At 36.6% G+C, this 24,528-nt stretch overlaps 1 protein-coding gene across 3 annotated transcripts in view; it reads left to right on the top strand.

Moving 5' to 3' along the window:
* PIK3C3 (phosphatidylinositol 3-kinase catalytic subunit type 3) overlaps positions 1-24,528 on the top strand; it is a 154,629-nt gene that overhangs the window by 106,170 nt on the left and 23,931 nt on the right. For 2 of the 3 annotated variants that reach the window (XR_003793238.1, XM_029221215.1), the window contains exon 21: positions 9,303-9,377. Coding sequence is in view for 2 of the 3 variants with exons in the window: in XM_029221215.1 (XP_029077048.1) it covers positions 9,303-9,377 (75 nt within the window). In the remaining variant the exon portion in view is untranslated. Of the gene's footprint in view, positions 1-9,302; positions 9,378-21,648; positions 21,722-24,528 lie in introns of all 3 variants that reach the window. The other variant, XM_029221225.1, reaches the window with a different exon arrangement.

Below are 24,528 nucleotides of genomic sequence, written 5' to 3'. Positions count from 1 at the left end.
ATCCCACCTCTGTAGGTGGTCACAAAGCACCGAGCTGATCTCCCTGTGCTATGTCTCTGCTTCCCACTAGCTAGCTATCTTACATTTGAGAGTGTATATATGTCCAGAACACTCTCTCACTTCATCCCAGCTTACCCTTCCCCTTCCCTGTGTCCTCAAGTCCATTCTCTACATCTGCGTCCTTCTTCCTGTCTTGCCCCTAGGTTCATTAGAACCTTTTTTTTTTTTTTTAATTCCATATATTTGTGTTAGCATATGGTATTTGTTTCTCTCTTTCTGACTTACTTCACTCTGTATGACAGACTCTAGGTCCATCCACCTCACTACAAATAACTCAATTTCATTTCTTTTTATGGCTGAGTAATATTCCATTGTATATATGTGCCTCATCTTTATCCATTCAATTGTCAATGGACACCCAGGTTGCTTCCATGTCCTGGCTATTGTAAATAGTGCTACAATGAACATTGTGGTACAGGACTCATTTTGAATGATGGTTTTCTCAGGGTGTATGCCCATAGTGGGATTGCTGGGTCATATGGTAGTTCTAGTTTTAGTACTTTAAGGAACCTCCATACTGTTCTCCATAGTGGCTATATCAATTTACATTCCCACCAACAGTACAAGAGGGTTCCCTTTTCTCCACATCCTCTCCAGCATTTATTTTTTATAGATTTTTTTTTTTTTTTTCGGTAAGTGGGCCTCTCACTGTTGTGGTCTCTCCCGTTGTGGAGCACAGGTTCTGGACGCGCAGGCTCAGCAGCCATGGCTCATAGGCCCAGCCACTCCGCGGCATGTGGGATCTTCCCGGACTGGGGCATGAACCCGTGTCCCCTGCATCAGCAGGCAGACTCTCAGCCATTGCGCCACCAGGGAAGCCCTGTTTATAGATTTTTTGATGATGGCCATTCTGACTGGTGTGAGCTGATACCTCACTGTAGTTTTGATTTTCATTTCTCTAATGATTAGTGATGTTGAGCATCCTTTCATGTGTTTGTTGGCAATCTGTATATCTTCTTTGGAGAAATGTCTGTTTAGATCTTCTGCCCATTTTTGGATTGGGTTGTTTGTTTTTTTGATATTGAGCTGCATGAGCTGCTTGTGTATTTTGGAGATTAATTCTTTGTCAGTTGCTTTGTTTGCAAATCTTTTCTCCCATTCTGAGGGTTGTCTTTTCGTCTTGTTCATGGTTTCCTTTGCTTTGCAAAAGCTTTTAAGTTTCATTAGGTCCCATTTGTTTATTTGTGTTTTTATTTCCATTTCTCTAGGGGGTGGGTCAAAAAGGATCTTGCTGTGATTTATGTCATAGAGTGTTCTTCCTATGTTTTCATCTAAGAATTTTACAGTGTCTGGCCTTACATGTAGGTCTTTAATCCATTTTGAGTTTATTTTTGTGTATGGTGTTAGGAAGTATTCTAGCTGTCCAGTTTTCCCAGCACCACTTATTGAGGAGGCTATCTTTTCTCCATTGTATATTCTTGCTTCCTTTATCAAAGATAAGGTGACCATATGCATATGGGTTTATCTCTGGGCTTTCTATCCTGTTCCATTGATCTGTCTTTCTGTTTTTGTGCCAGTACCATGCTGTCTTGATTACTGTAGCTTCATAGTATAGTCTGATGTCATGGAGCCTGATTTCTGGGCTGTGTTTTTCTTTCTCTGGATTACTTTGGCTATTCGGGATCTTTTGTGTTTCCATACAAATTGTGAAATTTTTTGTTCTAGTTCTGTGAAAAATGCCATTGGTAGTTTGATAGGGATTGCACTGAATCTGTACATTGCTTTGGGTTGTATAGTCATTTTCACAATGTTGATTCTTCCAATCCAAGAAAATGATATATCTCTCCATCTGTTTGTATCATCTTTAATTTCTTTCATCAGTGTCTTATAGTTTTCTGCATAAGGTCTTTTGTCTCCTTAGGTAGGTTTATTCCTAGGTATGTTATTCTTTTTGTTGCAATAGTAAATGGAAATGTTTCCTTAATTTCTCTTTTGGAGTTTTCATCATTAGGGTATAGGAATACAGGAGATTTCTGTTCATTAATTTTGTATCCTGCTACTTTACCAAATTCATTGATTAGCTCTAGTAGTTTTCTGGTAGCATCTTTAGGATTCTCTGTGTATAGTATCATGTCATCTGCAAACAGTGACAGCTTTACTTCTTTTCCCATTTGGATTCCTTTTATTTCTTTTTCTTCTGTGATTGCTGTGGCCAAAACTTCCAAAACTATGTTGAATATTAGTGGTAAGAGTGGGCATCCTTGTCTTGTTCCGGACTTTAGAGGATATGGTTTCAGTTTTTCCCCATTGAGAATGATGTTGGCTATGGGTTTGTCATATATGACCTTTATTATGTTGAGGTAAGTTCCCTCTATCCCTACTTTCTGGAGAGTTTTTATCACATGTGGGTGTTGAATTTTGTTGAAAGCTTTTTCTGCATCTATTGAGGTTATCATATGGTTTTTATCCTTCAGTTTGTTAATATGGTATATCACATTGATTTGCATGTATTGAAGAATCCTTGCATTCCTGGGATAAACCCCACTTGATCATGGTGTATGATCCTTTTAATGTGCCTTTGGATTCTGTTTTCTAGTATTTTGTTGAAGATTTTTGCATCTATGGTCATCAGTGATATTGATCTGTGGTTTTCTTTTTTTGTGACATCTTTGTCTGGTTTTGGTATCAGGGTTATGGTGGCCGCGTAGAATGAGTTTGGGAGCATTCCTCCAAGTTTGGGAGTATTCCTCCTTCTGCTATATTTTGGAAGAGTTTGAGAAGGATAGGTGTTAGCTCTTCTCTAAGTGTTTGATAGAATTTGCCTGTGAAGCCACCTGGTCCTGGGCTTTTCTTTGTTGGAAGATTTTTTTTTTTTTTTTTTTTTTTTTTTCTGTTTTACATGGGCCTCTCACTGTTGTGGCCTCTCCTGTTGCAGAGCACAGGCTCTGGACACACAGGCTCAGCGGCCAAGGCTCACGGGCGTAGCTACTCCGCGGCATGTGGAATCTTCCCGGACCAGGGCACGAACCCGCGTCCCCTGCATCGGCAGGCGGACTCTCAACCAGTGCGCCACCAGGGAAGCCCTGTTGGAAAATTTTTAATCACAGTTTCAATTTCAGTTCTTGTTATTGGTCTGTTTATATTTTCTCTGTCTTCCTGGTTTTGTCTCAGGAGGTTGTGCTTTTCTAAGAATTTGCCCATTTCTTCCAGGTTGTCAATTTTATTGGCATGTAGTTGCTTGTAGTAATCTCTCATTATTCTTTGTATTTCTGCAGGGTCAGTTATTACTTCTCCTTTTTCATTTCTAATTCTGTTGATTTGAGTCTTCTCCCTTTTTTTCTTGACGAGTCTGGCTAGTGGTTTATCCATAGATTCATCTTTGCAATCACTTAACTGTTTTGTAATTATAAGTTATTTCTTCCTGGAAGTTGTAATTTTTCCCTTGATTTTCCCTGAGTTTGAGTAAGCAATTAAGTAGACTGTGGGAAAAGTGTTTCAGGAATAATTATATTTTTGATAAATCTCTAGAGCTAAGATAACAGTGCTCTGTTAGGAGGTGCCTCTCATGGTATTTTAGATTAGTACTTATGGTCCCTTTCTGGAAATAAGTAAGTAGTGACATGCCATAGGGATTAATTCAAATGCTTCAACCACTTATGCCTATTCTCATGAAGTTTATATTCTAGAGGATTATTTTTTATTTTCTTGAGAGATTTTTTTTTTTAATAACTAGATTGTTTAAGGGAGGGTTAATAAAGGAGTTGACACTAGAGTTGAGCCCTGAATAGTATATGGCATATATCATGTTATTCCTGTTTTACATAAATATTATATTTATGTTTATGTCCATATTTCTACTTAAGCAGTCAAGCTTGGGGAAGCAAGTAGAGGATTTTCTAGACATATAACAGCTATATTTAAACTTTCCTATCATTTTATGGCTTATAAATTGCTCTCTTATACATGACATTTTTTTATTTTTCACAATGCTCCCATGAGGTAGTATTCCATATTATTTTGTACTACATAATTTATCCCCAAATTTATACTTGATACATTTTTGGCTGAGAAGTATAAAGAAAATATAATATTCCTAGGAACTTTTAAAATACTGAAATAAAATGTGTGTATGTATATTCATATTCCTTGTGGTTTTAATTCTTATTTTAACCTAAGGAACATTACATGTGTTACGTGTAACTGTGCTTACCCATAAAAATGATCACATACAGTGTATTTAGATTTTAAGACTAAAAAAATTGAAGCATCTAAGAGAAAATGTTTCCCTTTTCTTACTCACTCTGTATTTCTCTCTCCTGTCCCTCTTTCCCTCCCTGCTTTACTTCCTTTCTTCTGTCCTTTTTTCCCTTTTCTCTTCCATTCACTTTTTTCTCCATTAAGTCTGTGTTTTCTAAGATCTGAAAAAATTAATATACTTCTAAAGGCTTGATAGATCACTCACATGGCTGGCGGCTTATACTGTTTTTCAGCAAGCCTTGTCAATCAAGGCAACTGTACAAGGCTTACCCTATGACTTGTGTTTCTCAGAGCTGGGTTTCAAGAGGAAGTATTCTAAGAGACAGGAAGTAGAAACTTTTGGTTTCTGAAGGCCTGGATTGGGAAGCTGGCAGTTTGTCACTTCTGTCATATTCTGTTGGTCATAGGAGTCACAGAACCTGCCTGGATTCAAGGGGAAAGGATATAGTTCCCATCTTGAATGAAAAGCATGCTAAAGAATCTTTAATCTGCCACACCTAGTTTTCAGTACTTTATTACCTGAGATATTTTGTATGCCCTCAAGCAATTACCTCGTGTCTTTTTACTTTCTGATAGTTACTGTAAAGTTTTTTACCTTGTAAATCTATTTAATAAAGAAATGTTAACTTTTTCTACTTAAAGTATATATGCACACAACCTATAAGTATTGACTAAATTTTGAAAACCCTGCTCACTTAAAAAAAGCACTGGAACAATATTTCATAATATGTGCTAAATGTCATAGTATTGTGCCTTTTATATAATGTTCCATTTTTTTCCCATGCGCTAACGAAAATATGCCTTTTTTTAATGTAAAAAAAAAATAGCCATTTAGATTGTACCTGGACAGTTAACTTCAAATTAGATATTCTTCCTAATAAAAGCATTTCATATTTATTCATATCCTGATAACTGATTTGATGGCAGGCCTTCTCTTCATCTTATTTTGAATACCCTTCTGTTTTCTATATATACTGCTGTGTTACAAAATAATTTTGTGGGTTTCAGTGAGTTTGGTAGCATTCCAGGTAATGTTGCAAGTTGAAAGCCGTTTGAATTTTTCATTAGAGGATTCAGTGCTTAATAAGTTGCAACATTGTACTAGAATCTGATTGTTGGGCATTATCACATATATGCATGTATTATAACTTTCATTTTAAAAAGTAATGTTTTAGGTTTTTGGCAAAGTGTAAGAAGAAGAATGCGATTAGTTATGGTGACATATTTTCCCGGATTATGCAAGGTGTCAAATCTATATTATGCAAGTAAATGTGGGAACACTGATTATTCTCACACTCATATCTTTACTAGTAAAGGGAGATAGTATTGTTTAGTTGTCTATATTTCTCTGTATTTTGCTTTAAGTCAAAGTTGTTTTATAAAACCAGTTTCAAGATGTTTGTGTGTGTATCTCACATGAAGTCCAAATACTAATGAATAGCATCCTTTTGACGAGATTCTCTTGGACAGGTATAGTGTTTCCATTATAGTTAAAAAATAACTTCATTTTTCCTGAAACTCTTCTGATCTACTCTGTGCCATCTCAAATCATTCTGAATATTGTTTATATCCTCAAAATTTCGAAGGGTCATCCTACTCTTGCCTCAGATACCTTTTTCAAGATGTAATCTTTTATCTTTTAAGTGTTGACATTTGAATTATTGAAACACCCCAAATTCTCATCTCCACCATTTATATATATGAAAGAGAGAAAGATCATATGCTGTCTCACTTGACTTAAAAAACATTTATTGAAATGATCATCCAACATATTTATGACCTTAACACACTGAGGCAGGGTAAAAGGCTCTTTTTCACACATTTTCCATTTCCATTGGAAAATAATCCAGTAATAACAATGAAATACTACTGAAAAACCAAAGTTGATGATAAAGAGTAGTTTATAAAAATATCTTGCTGGGCTTCCCTGGTGGCGCAGTGGTTGAGAGTACTCCTGCCGATGCAGGGGACACAAGTTCGTGCCCCAGTCCGGGAAGATCCCACATGCCACGGAGCGGCTGGGCTCGTGAGCCGTGGCCACTGAGCCTGCGCGTCCGGAGCCTGTGCTCCGCAATGGGAGAGGCCACAACGGTGAGAGGCCCACGTACCGCAAAAAATTTAAAAAAAAACATCTTGCTTTATCAGCAGAGGAGACAGGCATAATTCATACATGTCTAGTTACATGAAAATTTTAGGTCAAAAATACTGTTGCTGTGTATGTGAATCATTACTTTCATAGAGATAGCTAAACAACTTGAAACAAAGTAAATAGTGATAAAAATTAAACTAATTGTAATTTATAATTAATAAGAAGGTAACTGGTACCATGTAACAACTCAGATGCACTGATAACACAATGATGTTCTTTGTGAAAATTGAAGGAATTTCAGCTATCTTCATATGCATATTATCTGTAGGAGTTTTGTATCCTTGACAAGTGGCAACCGGATTTCTAAGTGAATCCCTTATTAGAGAACTCAGTGTGCTAAGTTCTAATGTGTTCTCAATTCTCTTTACCAATATCAGATTTAATATCCTTCAGTTAAGGATATCCTTCACTTACTAGTCTTTTAGTGGAGAGCCTTTAGTCATTTGTGGAACTGCATATTTTGCAGCAGTTTTAGAGCAGTGCTACTACAAGTATAATCCAACAGCATTAGCTTCACCTGGGCACTTGTTTGTATTACAGACTCTCAGGCCTTTCCCCTGCTGTTTGGATCAGAATCTGCATAGAGGATTCCCAGGGGATTCTTAGATGCATTAGAACACTAGAGAGGGCTTTTCAAACTTTGATATATATAACAATCACTCTCTGGACATTGCCTCTGGAGATTCTGATGCAATAGGAATGAAGTAAGGCTTAAGAGTTTGCATTTTTAACAAGATTCTAGGTGGTAGTGAAACTACCAGTCTGTGTATCACATTTTGGGTAGCAATGCCTTAGATCAAATGTCAGTCAATTTTTCCCTAAAGCCTTTCAGATAGTAAATATATTTATACTTTTCAGGCCAGGTGGTCTCTGTTGCAACCATTCAACCAGGCCATTATAGTGCTTAAGAAATATTTAAATAAATGGGCATGGCTCTGTTCCAATAAACTTTCTTTGTAAAATATAAAAACAGAGGGGGTCCAATTTGGGCCATCAAGCTGTATTTGCTCATCCTTTATGTAAATGACCCTCAAGTCCCCCAGTGGCCCAACTACCAGTTTCATTCAGCATCAGTTAACATAATCTAACTATGGTGGTTTACACATGTAACAGTTATTTTCTTTTTTTGTAAGAAGCCCAGATGTAAGCCATTACTGTTGTTGTTTTAACTCTTTAGGGATGTTAGTGTCAACCAAGGTCTCTGATTCTCTTGGTCAGCTCCCTCTATAAGACTGCTCACCACAAAACTACATTTGCTTTCTGGACAGGCCTAACTTCAAGTGAGGCTGGGAAATGTAGTCTTTTATGTAGGTACAGTCTTGCCCCAGAAATCTTAGTTTGGTCTTCTTTTAAGGAAGAAGTGTACATAGGATATTGTGTTTTTGGCAAACTAGTAGTCCTTGTCACACTACAGACTATATTTTGAGAATAACTGATTTGTTTAGTCAACTGTAACTGATTTGTTACAGTTAAGTGAAAATTATTAGTAGACCAGTAATATGATTAGAAGCATTTTTTTGAATGATAGTATGCTAGCTTTCATTCATTCTCTACATATGGATATATTTTGAAATATATATAATATATAATTTTATCTAGAATCAGGGTATGGTGAGTTATTCTAAACAAATATACTTGAGCTTAAATATCTTGTTGAATGTTGCATCCATCAAAATAGCCACTTTGGGAAGGAGGAATTACACAGAGTACAGTGCAAAAGTGGCGTAAGCAATGATGTTAGAGTCTAACTTAGGTTTAAACCCCAGCCCAGTGACCTTCGACAATCCTGTTAACTTCCGGAGCCTTAGGTTTTTTAATTTGAAGGATGGTTATAATACTTAACTGACATCATTAAAAGGGTTAGACATGATGAATGTAATGTGCCTAGCTAAGAACCTAGCCTTCAATAAATTGTAACTTTGTTTATAATTATAATTGAAGATTAATCTGATGATGGATGTCATTGCTTAAGCCACTTTTGGACTTCCATAATGGCCTTCAGAACCTGAATCAAATGAACTTTAATATTAATGAATTTAGACAGGATTAATTTGGTTATTAACAGGTGGTCCGATCTTTTTTCTACATAGTGTCTGAAATAAACATGTGTTTGTAAATACTGGCATAGGCATATGTGTGTTTGCAAGTTGCATTTGTTCTTAAGTTACTAATGCGAGAAACAGAACAGAAAAAAAACGGCTTCAAACAGGTGTTGTTTGCTTAAATTTTTTGAGCACTTTCATCATGCGCCAGGTTTCCAGACTTTAGAAGAGAAAGAAAAAGAGAATAAAGGTAGAGACAGTGACTCTGCCCCTTGTCCTGCTCAGGTAATTTTTCTTAATTTAGAGGATTATGCTGTGAACTTCATACATGCCTTTACCACTCACGTGAATTCATTTGTTTTTCTATCTGCTGGCACTTCAAGATTGTTTCTCTAAAGATTTTTTTTTTTAAATTCTACACTTACTTTTGTTATAGTGTAGATAAGATGGTTGTGGGATGGTTGACTTCATTATGTGTGTTTCTGCAGACACTTTTTTTTTCACTGTCATTCTTAACATATCTACTTTGAAATGAGAAACAATAGACGCATGTTATAATTAAGGTTTCTGAAACCTCATTTAACTTTTGATTAAAGTGACTTTTATAATTTGACAGAATTCTACAGGGTATTTTCTCTGTTGCAAATAATAATTTGAGTTTCAAGTGATAACCTCTTCATAGAGTCAAAGATTACACATTTAATTTGAGAATTTAGGTAAGAAGTCAGAAAGAGTAGTAATCAATTTGAAATTAAAGTAGCACAAGCTGCTGTTGTATTCAGTTGTATGTATAACCTGGTTTGCATGTGTTTTTCACAATTCTTTTGTCTTTTGTATTTGAACTGTTATTGCAGCTGGATATTGCGTGATTACATATATTCTTGGAGTTGGAGACAGGCACCTGGATAACCTTTTGCTGACAAAAACAGGTAACAAATAATGGCTAGTAGCAAATATACATTTTATATGCCAGTGATTTTTGCCCTGGAATCTACTTCATAAGAAAATAAGTTGCATAAGTGAATTTAAATTGAAGTCCCTTTATATGGTACCTTGGAAGGACATGTCAGGGAAACTCCCATCCCTTATAAGAACTGCTTTAGTAGAAATCCTACAGATGGTCATCTAGCCCTTATTTCTCGAAATGCCTCCTTTAGTGGGAAGCCCATAATGTATACAAGCAGTCCAATCTCTTACTGTACAGCTCTAGTTAGAATGTTTAAATGTTCTTTCTCTTATCAAACAACACTGAACTCACATTAACCTCTATCTTTAATTCTTTACCTTTTCCCCTTGGAGTTATGTGGAATAATCATTCTCATCCTTCTTCCTAATAACTCCTTGGCCCCATGGCTTTAAACACCATCTCTGTGCAACTTCCAAACTTACTCTATTTCAATCCATTTCATTAGCTGTTTACCTGAAATCCTAAATATTATACAGCTAGTCATAAAAGTTGTTTTCTTCCTCCACTACCTGCCTGATAAGCTGCTCCTCACTTGGTTTCCCCATCTTAATAAATAGTAACATCACCTACTCAGTTGTTTAAGCTCCAGACTTGAGAGTCATTTTTAACTGCACCATTGGCTTCATCTTACATATCGAATCTATTATCAAATTGTATCTACTGCTCAACAAAATAAATCATGAAGTTACCCCCTCTTCATTTCCACTGCTTTTATCCCATTTGAAACCACCAATATCTTTTGCCCAAACTGTATGATTAAAATCTGAACTCTTTACTGTAGCCATTGTGGCTTGCCTACACTAACAGGTTTGAACGTATGAATGTAAAATCACTCCCGTCTTGGGCAAGTACCCTTGTTTCTTCTTCTTCCTGGGAAGCTCTTCTCTCAGATCTTTCAAGACTTCGGTGAGTAAGTCTAAGATTGAATGGCATCTTTTTTTTTTTTTTTTTTGCGATACGCGGGCCTCACTGTTGTGGCCTCTCCCATTGCAGAGCACAGGCTCTGGAGGCGCAGGCCCAGCGGCCATGGCTCACGGGCCCAGCCGCTCCGCGGCATGTGGGATCTTCCCGGACCGGGGCACGAACCCGTGTGCCCTGCATCGGCAGGCGGACTCTCAACCACTGCACCACCAGGGAAGCCCTGGCATCTTTTTAGAGTATCCTTTTCTAACTCTCCAGTCAAATAATATTTATATACCTGCCACCCCACCCCTCTCCATTACTCTCTATTTGTTATTCTGTTTTGTTTTCTTTATAGCACTTATCACTAGCTGAAGGTATCTTTTTAATATAATTCAACAAATGCTTATTGAGCACCTACTATATTTTAGGTATTGTTCTAGGTGCTGGGGATACCAGAATAAACAGGACAGAAATCCTAGCCCTCATGGAGCTTGTTGACTTCTTAATCATCATCCTCTCCCATTCTGGATGTAGGTTCCATGAGAGCAGGGACCTTGTCCATGCACTTTGCCACCGTGCCTCCAGAGCCTTGAACAATACCTAGCTAAAATGTTTGATAAATCATTGTTGAATTAATTAATAAATATTTCTGTTCTTCTGTGTAGCCTTTTCTTCCATATGCCAAATAATCCAAGTTTCTTCAGCCCTTCACAGAAAATAGATTTTAAAGTACACTTAAAATAGTCTCTCAGGTAAGGACATTATGTAGTTTGTTAGTATTCCTCCAAATTTTGATACCAAAATTGAGTGTAGCCTGACTAATTATTAATATAGTAACCATGTTAATTCATGTAGTCTGGAATTTCATATATTCAGTTTTAAATTATTAGTGTGAAAAATTATCTGGTAAAATTTGCATGTGGGAACCATGTCTGTATCAATGCCAGGCAGTCCCTTTAATTACCAAACCCTGAAGGAGTATAATCAGATTGCATTGGAGGTTCTTGCCAAATTTACTAACTTAGCAAAAGATATTTATGAAAGGTTAATGCTGCTGGGCTTCCCTGGTGGTGCAGTGGTTGAGAGTCTGCCTGCCGATGCAGGGGACGCAGGTTCGTGCCCCGGTCCGGGAAGATCCCACATGCTGCAGAGCAGCTGGGCCTGTGACCCATGGCCACTGAGCCTGCGCGTCCGGAGCCTGTGCTCCTCAACGGGAGAGGCCACAGCAGTGAGAGGCCCGCGTACCGCAGAAAAAAAAAAACACGTTATGCTGTGTTTGGAAAAAATTATAATTTGGAAAAAGTTTTCCTGTGTTGTTTTCTTAGCTCTCTTTTTCAGTTGAATCTTTGAACCACAAGAATGAGACTACCAAAATAATTCCATTTGTTTTTATATTGTTATTATAACCCCAGTGGAATTCTTTAATGTATAGAGTAACATTAGATCTATAATGTTATATTCACAGATCTTACTTGTCTCTTCTTTTGGAAATTGATAAATAATAGAACATTTTCTGTTGGACTTTGAGAACTGCTCTGTCTTGTGTGTGTCTGTGTGTATTGATGGGGATACTTTAAGAGTAAGATTTGGAAAGAAAGGTCTACCTAATATACTTTTTTGGCCCAGGTCGTAGATACTTGTATGGAAATTGAATTATAAAATTTCAAAAACAGGTTTTAAGCTTCTTGTCACCAGTTTTCCACTAGAGGGTGCTCTAAATTTTGTTTTAAGCTTACCTAAAAATGTGCTAGATAAGAGGCACATTCTCTTTCTTTTAAAACAGCATTTCTTTGAGTTATTTCTTCTTAACTGCTCTTTAATAATGTCATACACTTATATCATACAACAAGCATTTTACATCTTCCTCACTAGGATAAGTGTTTTAAATTTTTGGATTTAGTTTGAATGAAATTAGACTGTATAAGGAAAGACCAATTATGTCAAGACAAATGGAAGTATATAATACATTCCTCAACTTCAAGAAATTTATAATGATTTATTTTAAAATGTTTGTGTGTCTACTCATTTTTTACTAACAGTCCATATTTCAGAACAGTTTCAAGTTATATTAATTACATATGTTATAATTTGACTTTGTATAGTTTAGACAACTATTACATTTTTTTTTTTTTTGCGGTACGCGGGCCTCTCACTGTTGTGGCCTCTCCCGTTGTGGAGCACAGGCTCTGGACTGCAGGCTAAGTGGCCATGGCTCATGGGCCTAGCCACTCCGTGGCATGTGGGATCTTCCCAGACCAGGGCACGAACCCGTGTCCCCTGCATCAGCAGGCGGACTCTCAACCACTGCGCCACCAGGGAAGCCCTAGACAACTATTACATATTTAAAATGAATTTTGAAGGTGTTTCATTGCAGGAAATAGATTTCAATGCTTGTACTTAAAAATGTCTTGAATATTATGAAGCATCTTCCACTGTATATTTTGGATCCATTGTGCCTTCAACACAGACCATAACATATTAAAAACTTAGAACTTTAGATTTTCTTATATAACTCTCCAGTCTCTCAGTGTTGATGGAGCTTTTATTAATGATAAATAGCATTTCTCCCATTCTTCAAAATAAAATACCTTTTGTCTTCTATTCTCATTTTCCAGCTTGGGCAGGTTTGTGTGTGTGTGTGTGTGTGTGTGTGTGTGTGTGTGTGTGTGTGTGTTTCTTGGACAGGTTTAGATGGTTTGGAATTGTAATCAGAGTACTACTGATTTGTCAGTGCCCAGTTCCCTGATATGAGAGATGGAACAGAGAGGAAGGAGACACCCAGATTTCATTTCACTGTGGTCTTTTGGGGATTCACCCTAAATAAACACTGTTCCGCCTGTAAATATGGATGAGACAGAAAAGGGTCAGACTAAGAACTTCAGGAATATGTGGAGGAAAATGTTTCACCTCTTATAGAGAATTTTAAAATCTGTACAATGGTAATGTACAAAAATGCAAAATATAAGTCTCAATTTCAGATTTCTCAGAAATTTTTTGCCCATGCTTTAATTGGTTGTGGGTATTTTTAACTTGGTTGAAGTTTCCTCAACTTGTGCAGCAGAGGGCGTTGTGTATCTATCACAAATATAAAAGCCTGGAAATTCCTTTGTCAATATTATGGTTTTCTACAAGCATATTTGGGGTGAATGATATTTCACTTATTAATGCATTAATATATTATTTTGGCAAGAAACTACAAAATTTAAGCTGTGATACAGGATAGGAAAAAAAGTGAATTTTTTTCAGAGTTGCTGTTCTTTGAGGAAGTTTTAAGAAGTTTATTCAGGGTAATTCAGTTGTGGCAGGACTCAAATGAAATTAGACTTGAGTTTATCTCAACTCTTTGGAAAAAGTTTTGTTTTGCTTTTCTTTTTGAGAATTTGAGGGGGGAAAAAAAGGACCAGTATAACTGAAAAACGTGCTGTTTGTTTATGGTATACAGACTGTATGATATAATTAACATATAAAATTAATATATAAATAATTGAAAAACATTCACAAAAGAGAAGTAGGAACTGGGTATCTGTAGTAAATGGAAAGTTTTTTGTAGGTCATAAAGATGGCCTTGTTAACCTGGGCTTATCTATTTATATAGTGAGAGGAGTGGTAGCTTTTTTGTCTGTGGTGGCACTTCAGAGTAATACCCTTTGAGCCTTTTGTCAGAAAGCTCACAGCAAAGAAAAATAGTCATTTTAATCCTAATTGCACATTGCTTTCAGTACATCTCCTATCCTGATCTTCTTTATCATTCTTTAATTTTATGTACAATTGATTCACTTCCCTTTTTTTAATTCTGGGGAACAATCTCACATAGGAGTTAATAATGTCAGGCTCTAAAGTCAAATTCTTTGTGTTTAAGTTGCCCCTCCACCATTGTATGACCAATCAAGTTATCTAATATATCTGTGTCTCAGTCTCTTCTCCTCAATGCATAAATAATAATAGAACTCTCTCCTGATGTGAGGGCTGAATGATTTAATATGGTAGAATTTTGTATGGTACTGAGCACATAGTAAACATTCCTTGTGGGCTATTACGGTTTTGTTTGTGTATTTCACCACCAAGAAATAAGAATGCCTTCCTTATTTAGCTTATATAGCTGTTATTTGTAATCATAATTTTAGAGATAAGAAAATAATATATCTCAAAAACTTTTTCTACCCTAAAATCCAAACTCCTGTAACTTACTGCCCTCTAAAATCTCTTTTGAGTGGCTCATTATTTTAATAGTATATGTGCTTGTTTACTCTCTGGAACATGAGAGAAAGGAGTATAAAAAGCTCTGTGCATAGTAGGCACCTAGTAAATGCTTTGAAAATACGTAAATGAACTAGGTTTTTTCATGTCATTTTAATCTATGCTCAGGGTTTCAGAAAAATCTGTTTCCTGTTAAAACTTAGTTTTACTATAGATTGTGGATATACTATTACTTACCAGTTTGATTTGTATTTCTCAGTTGATATATGGAAAAGAGAGCCAAGCACATAAGACCTGCCCTTTTTATCCATAAGTACTTTTTTAGTCTTTATTGATCATTACTTTAGATGTTTAAATAATGAGAACTTGTCTTCATGTGAATAATTTTCTTTTTAACATTATTTAAAATCTGATCTTTTGAAAGTTTCTTAAATATTTAGTATCAGGAAGTCAGTCTTTATGTTAACTGAAACCGATCATAAGGAAAATGTCAATTTTTGTAGAGGCTTTTTTTTTTTTTTTTTTTTGCGGTACGCAGGCCTTTCACTGTTTTGGCCTCTCCCGTTGCGGAGCGCAGGCTCAGCGGCCATGGCTCACGGGCCTAGCCGCTTCGCGGCATGTGGGATCTTCCCAGACCGGGGCACGAACCCGTGTCCCCTGCATCGGCAGGCGGACTCTCAACCACTGCGCCACCAGGGAAGCCAGAGGCTGCTTTTTTTTTTTTTAAGTTTGAGAAGAACATTGTATCTTCTCATTAGAGGTAATAAAAAATGATAAAGGGCTATACTCTTTTTACCTAAGGAGGTGCAAATTACTTTATGGATAGAGTAACTTAGACTGGGTCATGAAGAATGTGTTGGATTTGTATGGGATACAAATGGAGAAAAGCACACATTCCAGTAAAATATCCGGAAGCTGAAATAAGCCATGCCTTTGCAGGTAATATATATAGGCTGGTTAGAAAAATTTGACGTCAGATTATGGAGGGAAAGCAATCTACTTCCTTTCAGATTACCTTTTATATGGCAAAGCTTAATTCAGTCACTGAAGTAAAACTGTAGATTAGGACAGTAAATTTTTTAATGTAAGTTTTTTTTGTTGTTTTTTATTTATTTATTTATTTTTTGCGGTACACGGGCCTCTCACTGTTGTGGCCTCTCCCGTTGCGGAGCACAGGCTCCGGACGCGCAGGCTCAGAGGCCATGGCTCACAGGCCCAGCTGCTCCGCGGCATGTGGGATCTTCCCGGACTGGGGCACAAACCCGTTTCCCCTGCATCAGCAGGTGGACTCTCAACCACTGTGCCACCAGGGAAGCCCTAATGTAAGTTTTATCAGATGATATATTCCTTAATGCTGGGTAGACACTGTTTTGCTTCGAAATGAATAATTTGGGGAGAGATTACATTTTAATGTATTTTAAAGCATTCAAAGTTTCATAAACTAAAATATTAAAAAAGTTATTTTTATAGTAACCCCAGAACAAAAAGAAGTGTCAAATTTTAAGGTAATGATGTTGAACAACACAAGGAAACTAACCATTAGTCTGAATATGAGTTTTAATTCATTTAGGTGATTCATCTTGCCACTGTCCCTTCCATGATGACCTGAGTCTGAGAGTTGTATTAGTCAGTATAAAGTAGATCAGAAGTCCTCAAGCTTCTGAGTATATTAGAATCATCAAGAGAGCCAGTTAAAATACAGATTGCTGGGCACCAGGCTCAGAGTTTTTGATTTAGTAGGTATGGTAGGGCCTGAGAATTTGTTTTAATAGCTAAGAAAACTATCAGTAATTCTCTGAAAAGGTCATTAAGATTCTTCTCCCCTTTTAAAATCCGTTTCTATTTAGAGGCTTTGTTCTTTCACTTCAATCAAAACAATATATCATAATAGATTGAAAGAAGAAGCAAATATGAGAATCCAGCTTCTCCTATTAAGCCAGACATTAAAAAGATGTGCAGGGCTTCCCTGATGGCGCAGCGGTTGAGAGTCCGCCTGCCAATGCAGGGGACACGGGTTCGTGCCCTGGTCCGGGAAGATCCCACATGCCACGGAGCGGCTAGGCCCGTGAGCCATGGCCGCTGAGCCTGCACGTCCAGAGCCTGTGCTCCGCAATGGGAGAGGCCACAACAGTGAGAGGCCCGCATACCGCAAAAAAAAAAAAAAAAAAAAGATGTGCAAAATGTAAGGCAGTGCCACTCTTCTCATTAATTATATTTTGTTTTGGAAAGTATGATTAATAGAAAACAAATTTATGTTAAAACGTTATTGAATTGTTATTTTTAAGCTAATTAATATTTTTTAAATGTCTCAGTTTCCATTTCAAATGTAGTAAATATCAATATAGGTAGTCCAACTAAGGCATTTTTGGGGTTCTGAATAATTTTTAAGAGTATAAAGGGTCCTGAGACCATGATCTTTTAGAATTGCTTTTTGAAGGCCATTGTTTTTCATCTTCAAAGGGTTAATAACTGTTCTGCTTCAGACATTAAAACAGTTCTCTAGAAGAAAAGAGTGTTTCAGGGAAAAAAAAACTTTGTTTTAATGACTGTAGGAAAAATGAAAATATATAACAGTTAAATAATCGTTTTTCTTGAATGGAAATAGACTATATAATCAGAGGTATAAGTAGACATGGTTTTGCCCCCTTTTCATTAGTTAGCTTAATGTTATCCCTGTTTATAAGAAGCCATCTTAACAATTGAATGTGAAGTGATAATAAATTATGTGAAAAATTTAGCAGGTGACTGGAATGTCTATGCTAATCTGTACTTATGTATGACTTATTGTACTTTGTTACTCAAAAACTAGTTTTGAAAAATATTTCCTCATTACTATACTGTTTAACTGTAAATAAAAATACATCTAACCAAGTATATCATAAGGGTTTAACTAATAAGTGTTGGGAGCAGTGGGAGTGTAGGTGTAGGGAGCATTTTTAATTCTAAAATATAAGTTCCATTGTATCAATAAATAGTTATTCACACCCTTCTTTTTTTCTAGGGTTTGTGGTAGGGCAACAGGAAAGATATAACATTCATGTAAGAAATAAAGGCATTCTGGGGAAAAAAATAAAATGTCAGGTTATATACAAAAAAAATTGAGAGTGGGAAACTTACTGGGGAGTAGAGTAGCAGGGAAGAATTTTTGAATTTGGGAATTGTGTGGGATTTTCAAAAAATTAGAGTCTGGTTTATAGGAGAGATTACAGGAGAGAGTCAAGTAGAAGGAATAAGCAGCAGTGTAAAAAATGGAATAAGTACAGTTTTGAGATTGGTTGCATTTAATTATTAAATAGACAAAAGGGAAATTAAAAAAATATATAAATAAAAAAGAAACTCTACCACTAAATACTATTAATTTTGGCAGTATCTAGTCTCTTTAATCCAAGAACTACAAATGTCTTCAACTACAATTTAAAAAATATTTTCATGTCGCTTATGCAAATAACAGGAAAAATTAATTAACACCTCTTATTCCCTTTATATTGCAAGGCAGGGACAAAAGAAGGTAGTTACAGTCAACATTAAGTTTGTTTTATGTACACTTTGCTCCTTGACTATTTAATGTAATAGATTTGAATAAAACCACATTCCCTGAATTTTTTTAACATTTTTTAAATTTTGTGAAGTGTATTTTAAAAATTCTTAAAAGTTTAATTTACAGATATTAAGTTTAAAAAAGCCATTCCCTTTGGTATGAGGATAAGTTTTCTTAAAACGTTGATAGCCTCTTTTCAAAATACATTCCTCTTTGAACTTGCAAAGCATAGTAATGGTTTCATAGTTAGATACTGAATCTTTTATGCCTTATAATTAAGTAGTAATCCTGTTCTTTGAGAATTTTCTTACAAGAAGGATAGAAGTATACTCTTCATTTGGAGGCAGTGATGCATAGATGACATTGGAATTCCATTAATGCCTGTTAGGAAATGAAGAAAAGTGGGGCTAGGTTTCCTATTAAAAAGCACCAAGCCCGTTAAATAAACTCTGTGTGATGGTTGATACCATTTGATACATGATTTATTAAGGGTAGCAGTTTTGAATCAAAGATTGGTCAAATAGGTTCTCTGCTCAAGTGGTGGGTATCAGTAGGAAATATATTGATAACAAAGCATTATTTAAATAAATAGAACTAAGAAAGGTTTATCTGTACCTACGATATTGTAAGCTTCTAATTTCTTAACTCTTGAAGGGTAGAATAGTATTTGTCTAACAAGGTAGATAATAAATGGGAAGTCCAGGATGAAAATAAGCAGAAAATGAAGTGCTTAGCTTAGTTGAACAGAGGACATGTGTTTAGCTGAAGGCAGTGAAACCTTTAACAGAAGTTGATCATGAACTTTTCACCAAATCATGAAAAATTCAGTGATAGCATCCTCCCTTGAACCTTAAGAGATTAGGAGATGGTGCTTTCCCAGTAAATACCAAATTTTCAAATTACTTATTCCAAAACTGATTTCTCCTCTTTTGGGAATCTTGGACTTCCCTTGGGAAATTGGTGAAGTCTGTGAACTTCCAAAAATACTGATTTCATTGTGTTTAGAGACCCTGAAGCACATTTTGGAATTCTGAAAATGTGTTTTTCAATCAAGAGCAATACGTAGGACTGTTTTAAACAGAAATGAAACCCCCCCGTGTTGACATATTACATTTTATAATCTTAAATATGTACAACATAAAACCTGATCTTAACTTACTATGCATCTACTCATAACTGTAAAATACAAACAGATTTATAAGATAATAATGTTACAAACTAACAAAATTTAACCTAACAATATTAATGTGACAGAAAAGGAATACTGAAACTAAATTGCCACTTGCTAGTGTGAATATGGTATAGATAGTATAGTGTGAGTTTCAATTCAGAGTGCTGTTAATGTCCTGTCCCATGCTAATATTCTTACACTGCTTTCCTCTACTTGAACTGCTTCATAACCTTCATTTATTCCAGATGCTGTAATGTAATTTTCAAGGTACTCTGCTTCTGTTAGTATTAGCCTGCAACAATTAAAGTAGGTTTGTTGTTTGATACCAACCCAGGCAAAAACACTGAAATCATAGGACAGTATTAAGGAGTAAGGTAGCATCCAGATGATCCAGACTCAGCCTTTATTAATTTCATTATAGATCTTCACAGAAATGAAGACACAAAATTTTTAAAACATGACAACGTCTATAAGAACTATCAGGTTTCTAGAAGAAAATTTCTCACATCAGTAATGTTATTAAAAGTTGTCTAAGGGCTTCCCTGGTGGCACAGTGGTTGAGAGTCCGCCTGCCGATGCAGGGGACACGGGTTCATGCCCTGGCCTGGGAAGGTCCCACGTGCCGCAGAGCGGCTGGGCCCGTGAGCCATGGCCACTGAGCCTGCGCGTCCGGAGCTTGTGCTCCACAACGGGAGAGGCCGCAACAGTACAGGCCCGCGTACCACAAAAAAAAAAAAAAAAAAAGTTGTCTAAGCTGTAAAGGTGAAATTGAGATGTCATTGGTTAAATAAATGCAGAATAGCCAACATTGCATACTCCTGTATGCTAGGCCTTATTCTAGGTTTCAGGACTATAACAAAAATAAATGGAACAAGGTTCTTGAGTATAAGACTCTTAATGATTCATTAAAAGTTTAGTGTTGGGGAGAAAGGGGAGTGAACAAATAATTTCAATATACACCTCAGCTAAAGTGTTTTGATAGAAATAGGTGAGGTAGGAGCCTCATTAATAACTGCTTACCAAACGCATGCTGATTTAGGTAGCCCTAGTGTGAGCTAGAGGAAGCTTTTAGCTAACCTGTTGCTGCCTTTGTTTTTTGGGGTGGGGAGACAAAACCACTTTTCAATTCTCCACAGGCTCCTTGCTATCTATATCTAATTAGAATTCCTTCTCATTTCACCTCCTCCATTTGTCATTTACTATACTAGATATATCCAGATATATCCATTTAAAAAAATTCTTAAGAGACTATTGGGGAGGAAGAAATTTTCCTCTAACCTTCTAGTTTCTTCTGGCTGGTCTAAGAACTAAATTGACATGAGATTATTGACAGATTAACAGGAGAAAAACTAAAGTTTACTAACACATGTATATGGGAGAGACCCAGAAAAACTGAATAACTCACCAAAATGGCTGAAACCCTCACCTTAAATACCATCTTTTGCTAAAGACTAAGGAGGATGTTGGGGATAGTGGTTTGGCACCTCAAAGAAGGAGAGGCAATTGGCAAGGAGGTAGAAAAGCAAATGTTTGGTAAATGTTTGCTAGGCCATGCAGAGACAATAGGACACAAAGGAATTTTTAACAAACTTCGCTAGGTTCCTCCCTGTCTGCATACATAGTTCATGCTATAATTAATCTATGGTGATAGGTCCCTTCCTGGAACAGATCCTCTACTGACATTTTTTTAGGTAGCTGGGGGAAGGTCAAGTTTCGTCCTTTTGGGCCTTGATTGGTTTCAGATCAAAAATAATTTTCATGCCAAAAAGACATTTTGGGATGGCAAGTTTTGCTCCCCTTTAGAGACTGGAGACTTTAACCAATTCTCCAGTTTGAACAGAATATTTTAAACCTGGTATATCTTTAAAAAAAAATAAGATAATTTCGATAAATGGAAAACTGGTATTCAGTGCAATAGTTACATTGATGATGGTGCAGGGGAACAAAATTAGCTACCCCAAAATGTTTCTGGCATGCAGTTTCAAGCTGAAAACAATCAAGGCCAAAAAGCCTCTGGAAGCACCTTTGACCTTGCCCCTAACTGCCTGAAGAATTTAGATAGAGGGCCTATAACAGGAATAGAGCTATCACCAGAAATATCTGCAAAGAATACAGGCTAGGTGTGGTGGGCGAAACTCTTGGAAATTTAGAGTCCACTCTGTGTCCCATTGTCTCTGCAAGGCCTAGCAAACATTTGTTTCCCAAACATTTGCTTTTCCATCTTCATGCCTTCCTCACATTTGAAGTCCCAACTCCTACGCCAACATCCTCCTTTGTCTTTAGGTGAAGATGGTTTTTAGGGTTAGGGTTTCAGCCATTTTGGGGAGTTACTTGGTTTTTCTGGGTCTCTTTCATGTTTACATGTTATTAAACTTTGGTTTGATTTCCTCCTCTTAATCTGTCTCATGTCAATTTAATTCTTAGACCAGCCAGAGAACCTAGGAGGGTAGAAGAAAATTTCTTCCTCCTGGACAATGGCTACTTTTTCTACAGCCAGGTGATGATAATGTTTAAATCTCTGGTTAGTTGTCATTATGAGCACTCATTTGTAAGCTGTTGTTTCTCTTTGTATATGAACTCCATGTCCCAAATTCAGTACACCTTCTGTCAACTCCAGGTAATTTGCAATATAGTTTTCTTTACTGTTGTGGGAAAATAGTGCCAGTATCTATCTTGAATTTTACTTAAATTTAATATTATTATTGCCTAAAATTTGTACTTTTTATTACCCAGCCTTGGCACATTTGAAGTTCTTTCTCATTTTCAGAGTTTTATAACATTTCCAGTTTAATGTATTATTTAGTTTTTCTTTGTTAAGAAAGATGCCTGAAGAAGTTGCAGAAAATAAGATTGCTTATCTCTTTAATATTTAATTTTACTAATTTCTGGCAGTTGTGATCTCAGGTATCAGGGACATTTTAAGCATGTTTAAAATGTATTTTTTTTTTTTTTCAGTACACGGACCTCTCACTGTTGTGGCCTCTCCCGTTGCGGAGCACGGGCTCCGGATGCACAGGCTCAGCGGCCATGGCTCACGGGCCCAGCCGCTCCACAGCATGTGGGATCTTCCCGGACCGGGGCACGAACCCGTGTCCCCTGCATCGGCAGGCAGACTCTCAACCACTGCGCCACCAGGGAAGCCCAATATTTATTTCTGAACAAAGTTCAGTATTTAAAATTTAGAGTGATTACTGTCTATCAAGTACTGTGTTAAGTATTAGCTATATTGTCTCTCTTAATTCTTCCATAGAAGGTAATTATCAGTATTAACTTGTTTTGTAGTTTAGAAAGTGAACCTTAGAAATGTTAAGCAACTTTACAAGGATCACGTACCTGATCAAGTGAGATGTGAAAGTGTTTTAATAAAGGGCCATTATGCTCCTGATTCGGAGTGCCTGCCAGGGCATCACTGTTACTTGGGACTTTGTTACCACAACTAGAGTCAGTTCCATGCCCATTGTTGTTTATGTTTCCAACAGTGACCTAATGATGGTGTATAAAGTTCACAGATAACAGTGCTAATGCTCAGAGGAAGGCACAGACAGAAGGGTATAGCTTAACATTTTAACTGGATAGAGTCACTATCAAAAAATATTTTGCAAGATGGCAGAAGTGTGTAAAAACTCAATACATGTGCCTCAAGAATAATGGCTTGTGCCCTTGAAGGAAAGAAATCGAAGCTTCCCCAAAAATGATGGAGGATAGGTTTCCACATAAAACAGGTCAGAATGCATTACAAGATAAATGAGAGTGGGCAGGTTGCATTAGGGAAATTTTGAGTTGGCTTTTTAAATGAATTCATTTCTTTTTTTCTTTTTTTTTATTGGTTCACATGGCTTTATTGGATGAAAATAAGTAAAATGAGCAAAAATAAGAGAGTTGTTAACAAGAATTTTTGCAAAATATTTCAAGCACATAGCTACTACATCAGTAAAAGTACTGAACAATTCATTTGGATAATGTCGCAATCATGCTCCTATAGTTATAATAAGAAAATAAATTCTTGGGCTTCCCTGGTGGCGCAGTGCTTGAGAGTCCGCCTGCCGATGCAGGGGACACGGGTTCATGACCCAGTCCGGGAAGATCCCACATGCCGCGGAGCAGCTGGGCCTGTGAGCCATGGCCTCTGAGCCTGCGCATCCGGAGCCTGTGCTCCGCAACGGGAGAGGCCACAACAGTGAGAGGCCCGTGTACCGCAAAAAAAAATAGTATCAAGCTTATACTATTAAATAAAAAAAAAAAAAAGAAAATAAATTCTGAACATTAAGAAAATAAACCTCATTTCATATTTCTCTCAAGTTCTAATAAGGTAATGGCTATTTTAATTCATATGTATAGATGCAAATGCATTACACAGAAAAAATATATTTGTTGTAACTTATCAACCTATCTTGATCTCATTTATAACTGCATACTTGATTTTATTATTAAGATTTTTAAAAATAAATTCCCTCACTAAAATATGTGAAAGAATTATGATAAGCCACTTTAGGAAGGCTTTTAACTATTTGGGGTTGTTATATAATAGTCATCACCATAATGTTTTAGAGATTCAAATTCTAAGGAAAAAAATAACTTGTGTATATAAGCAAAAGCTTTTTTTTAATTTTTAAATTTTATTTTATTTTTTTATACAGCAGGTCCTTATTAGTCATCAATTTTATACACATCAGTGTCTACATGTCAATCCCAATGGCCCAATTCATCACACCCCCACCCCCACCCCCCACCGCTTTCCCCCCTTGGTGTCCATACGTTTGTTCTCTACATCTGGGTCTCAATTTCTGCCCTGCAAACCGGTTCATCGGTACCATTTTTCTAGGTTCCACATATATGCGTTAAAATACGATATTTGTTTTTCTCTTTCTGACTTACTTCACTCTGTATGACACTCTCTATATACATCCACGCCTCAACAAATGACCCAGTTATGTTCCTTTTTATGGCTGAGTAATATTCCATTGTATATATGTACCACAGCTTTTTTATCCATTTCTCTGTCGATGGTCATTTAGGTTGCTTCCATGACCTGGCTATTGTAAATAGTGCTGCAGTGAACATTGGGTGCATGTGTCTTTTTGAATTATGGTTTTCTCTGGGTATATGCCCAGTAGTGGGATTGCTGGATCATATGGTAATTCTATTTTTAGTTTTTTAAAGAACCTCCATACTGTTCTCCATAATGGCTGTATCAATTTACATTCCCACCAACAGTGCAAGAGGGTTCCCTTTTCTCCACACCCTCTCCAGCATTTGCTGTTTGTAGATTTTCTGATGATGCCCATTCTAACTGGTGTGAGGTGA

This window comes from Monodon monoceros, unplaced genomic scaffold (assembly GCF_005190385.1).
Source record: "Monodon monoceros isolate NGI ecotype Baffin Bay Population unplaced genomic scaffold, NGI_Narwhal_1 Super_Scaffold_1, whole genome shotgun sequence".
Taxonomy (NCBI): domain Eukaryota; kingdom Metazoa; phylum Chordata; class Mammalia; order Artiodactyla; family Monodontidae; genus Monodon; species Monodon monoceros.
This window is presented reverse-complemented; position numbering and strand designations above follow the sequence as displayed.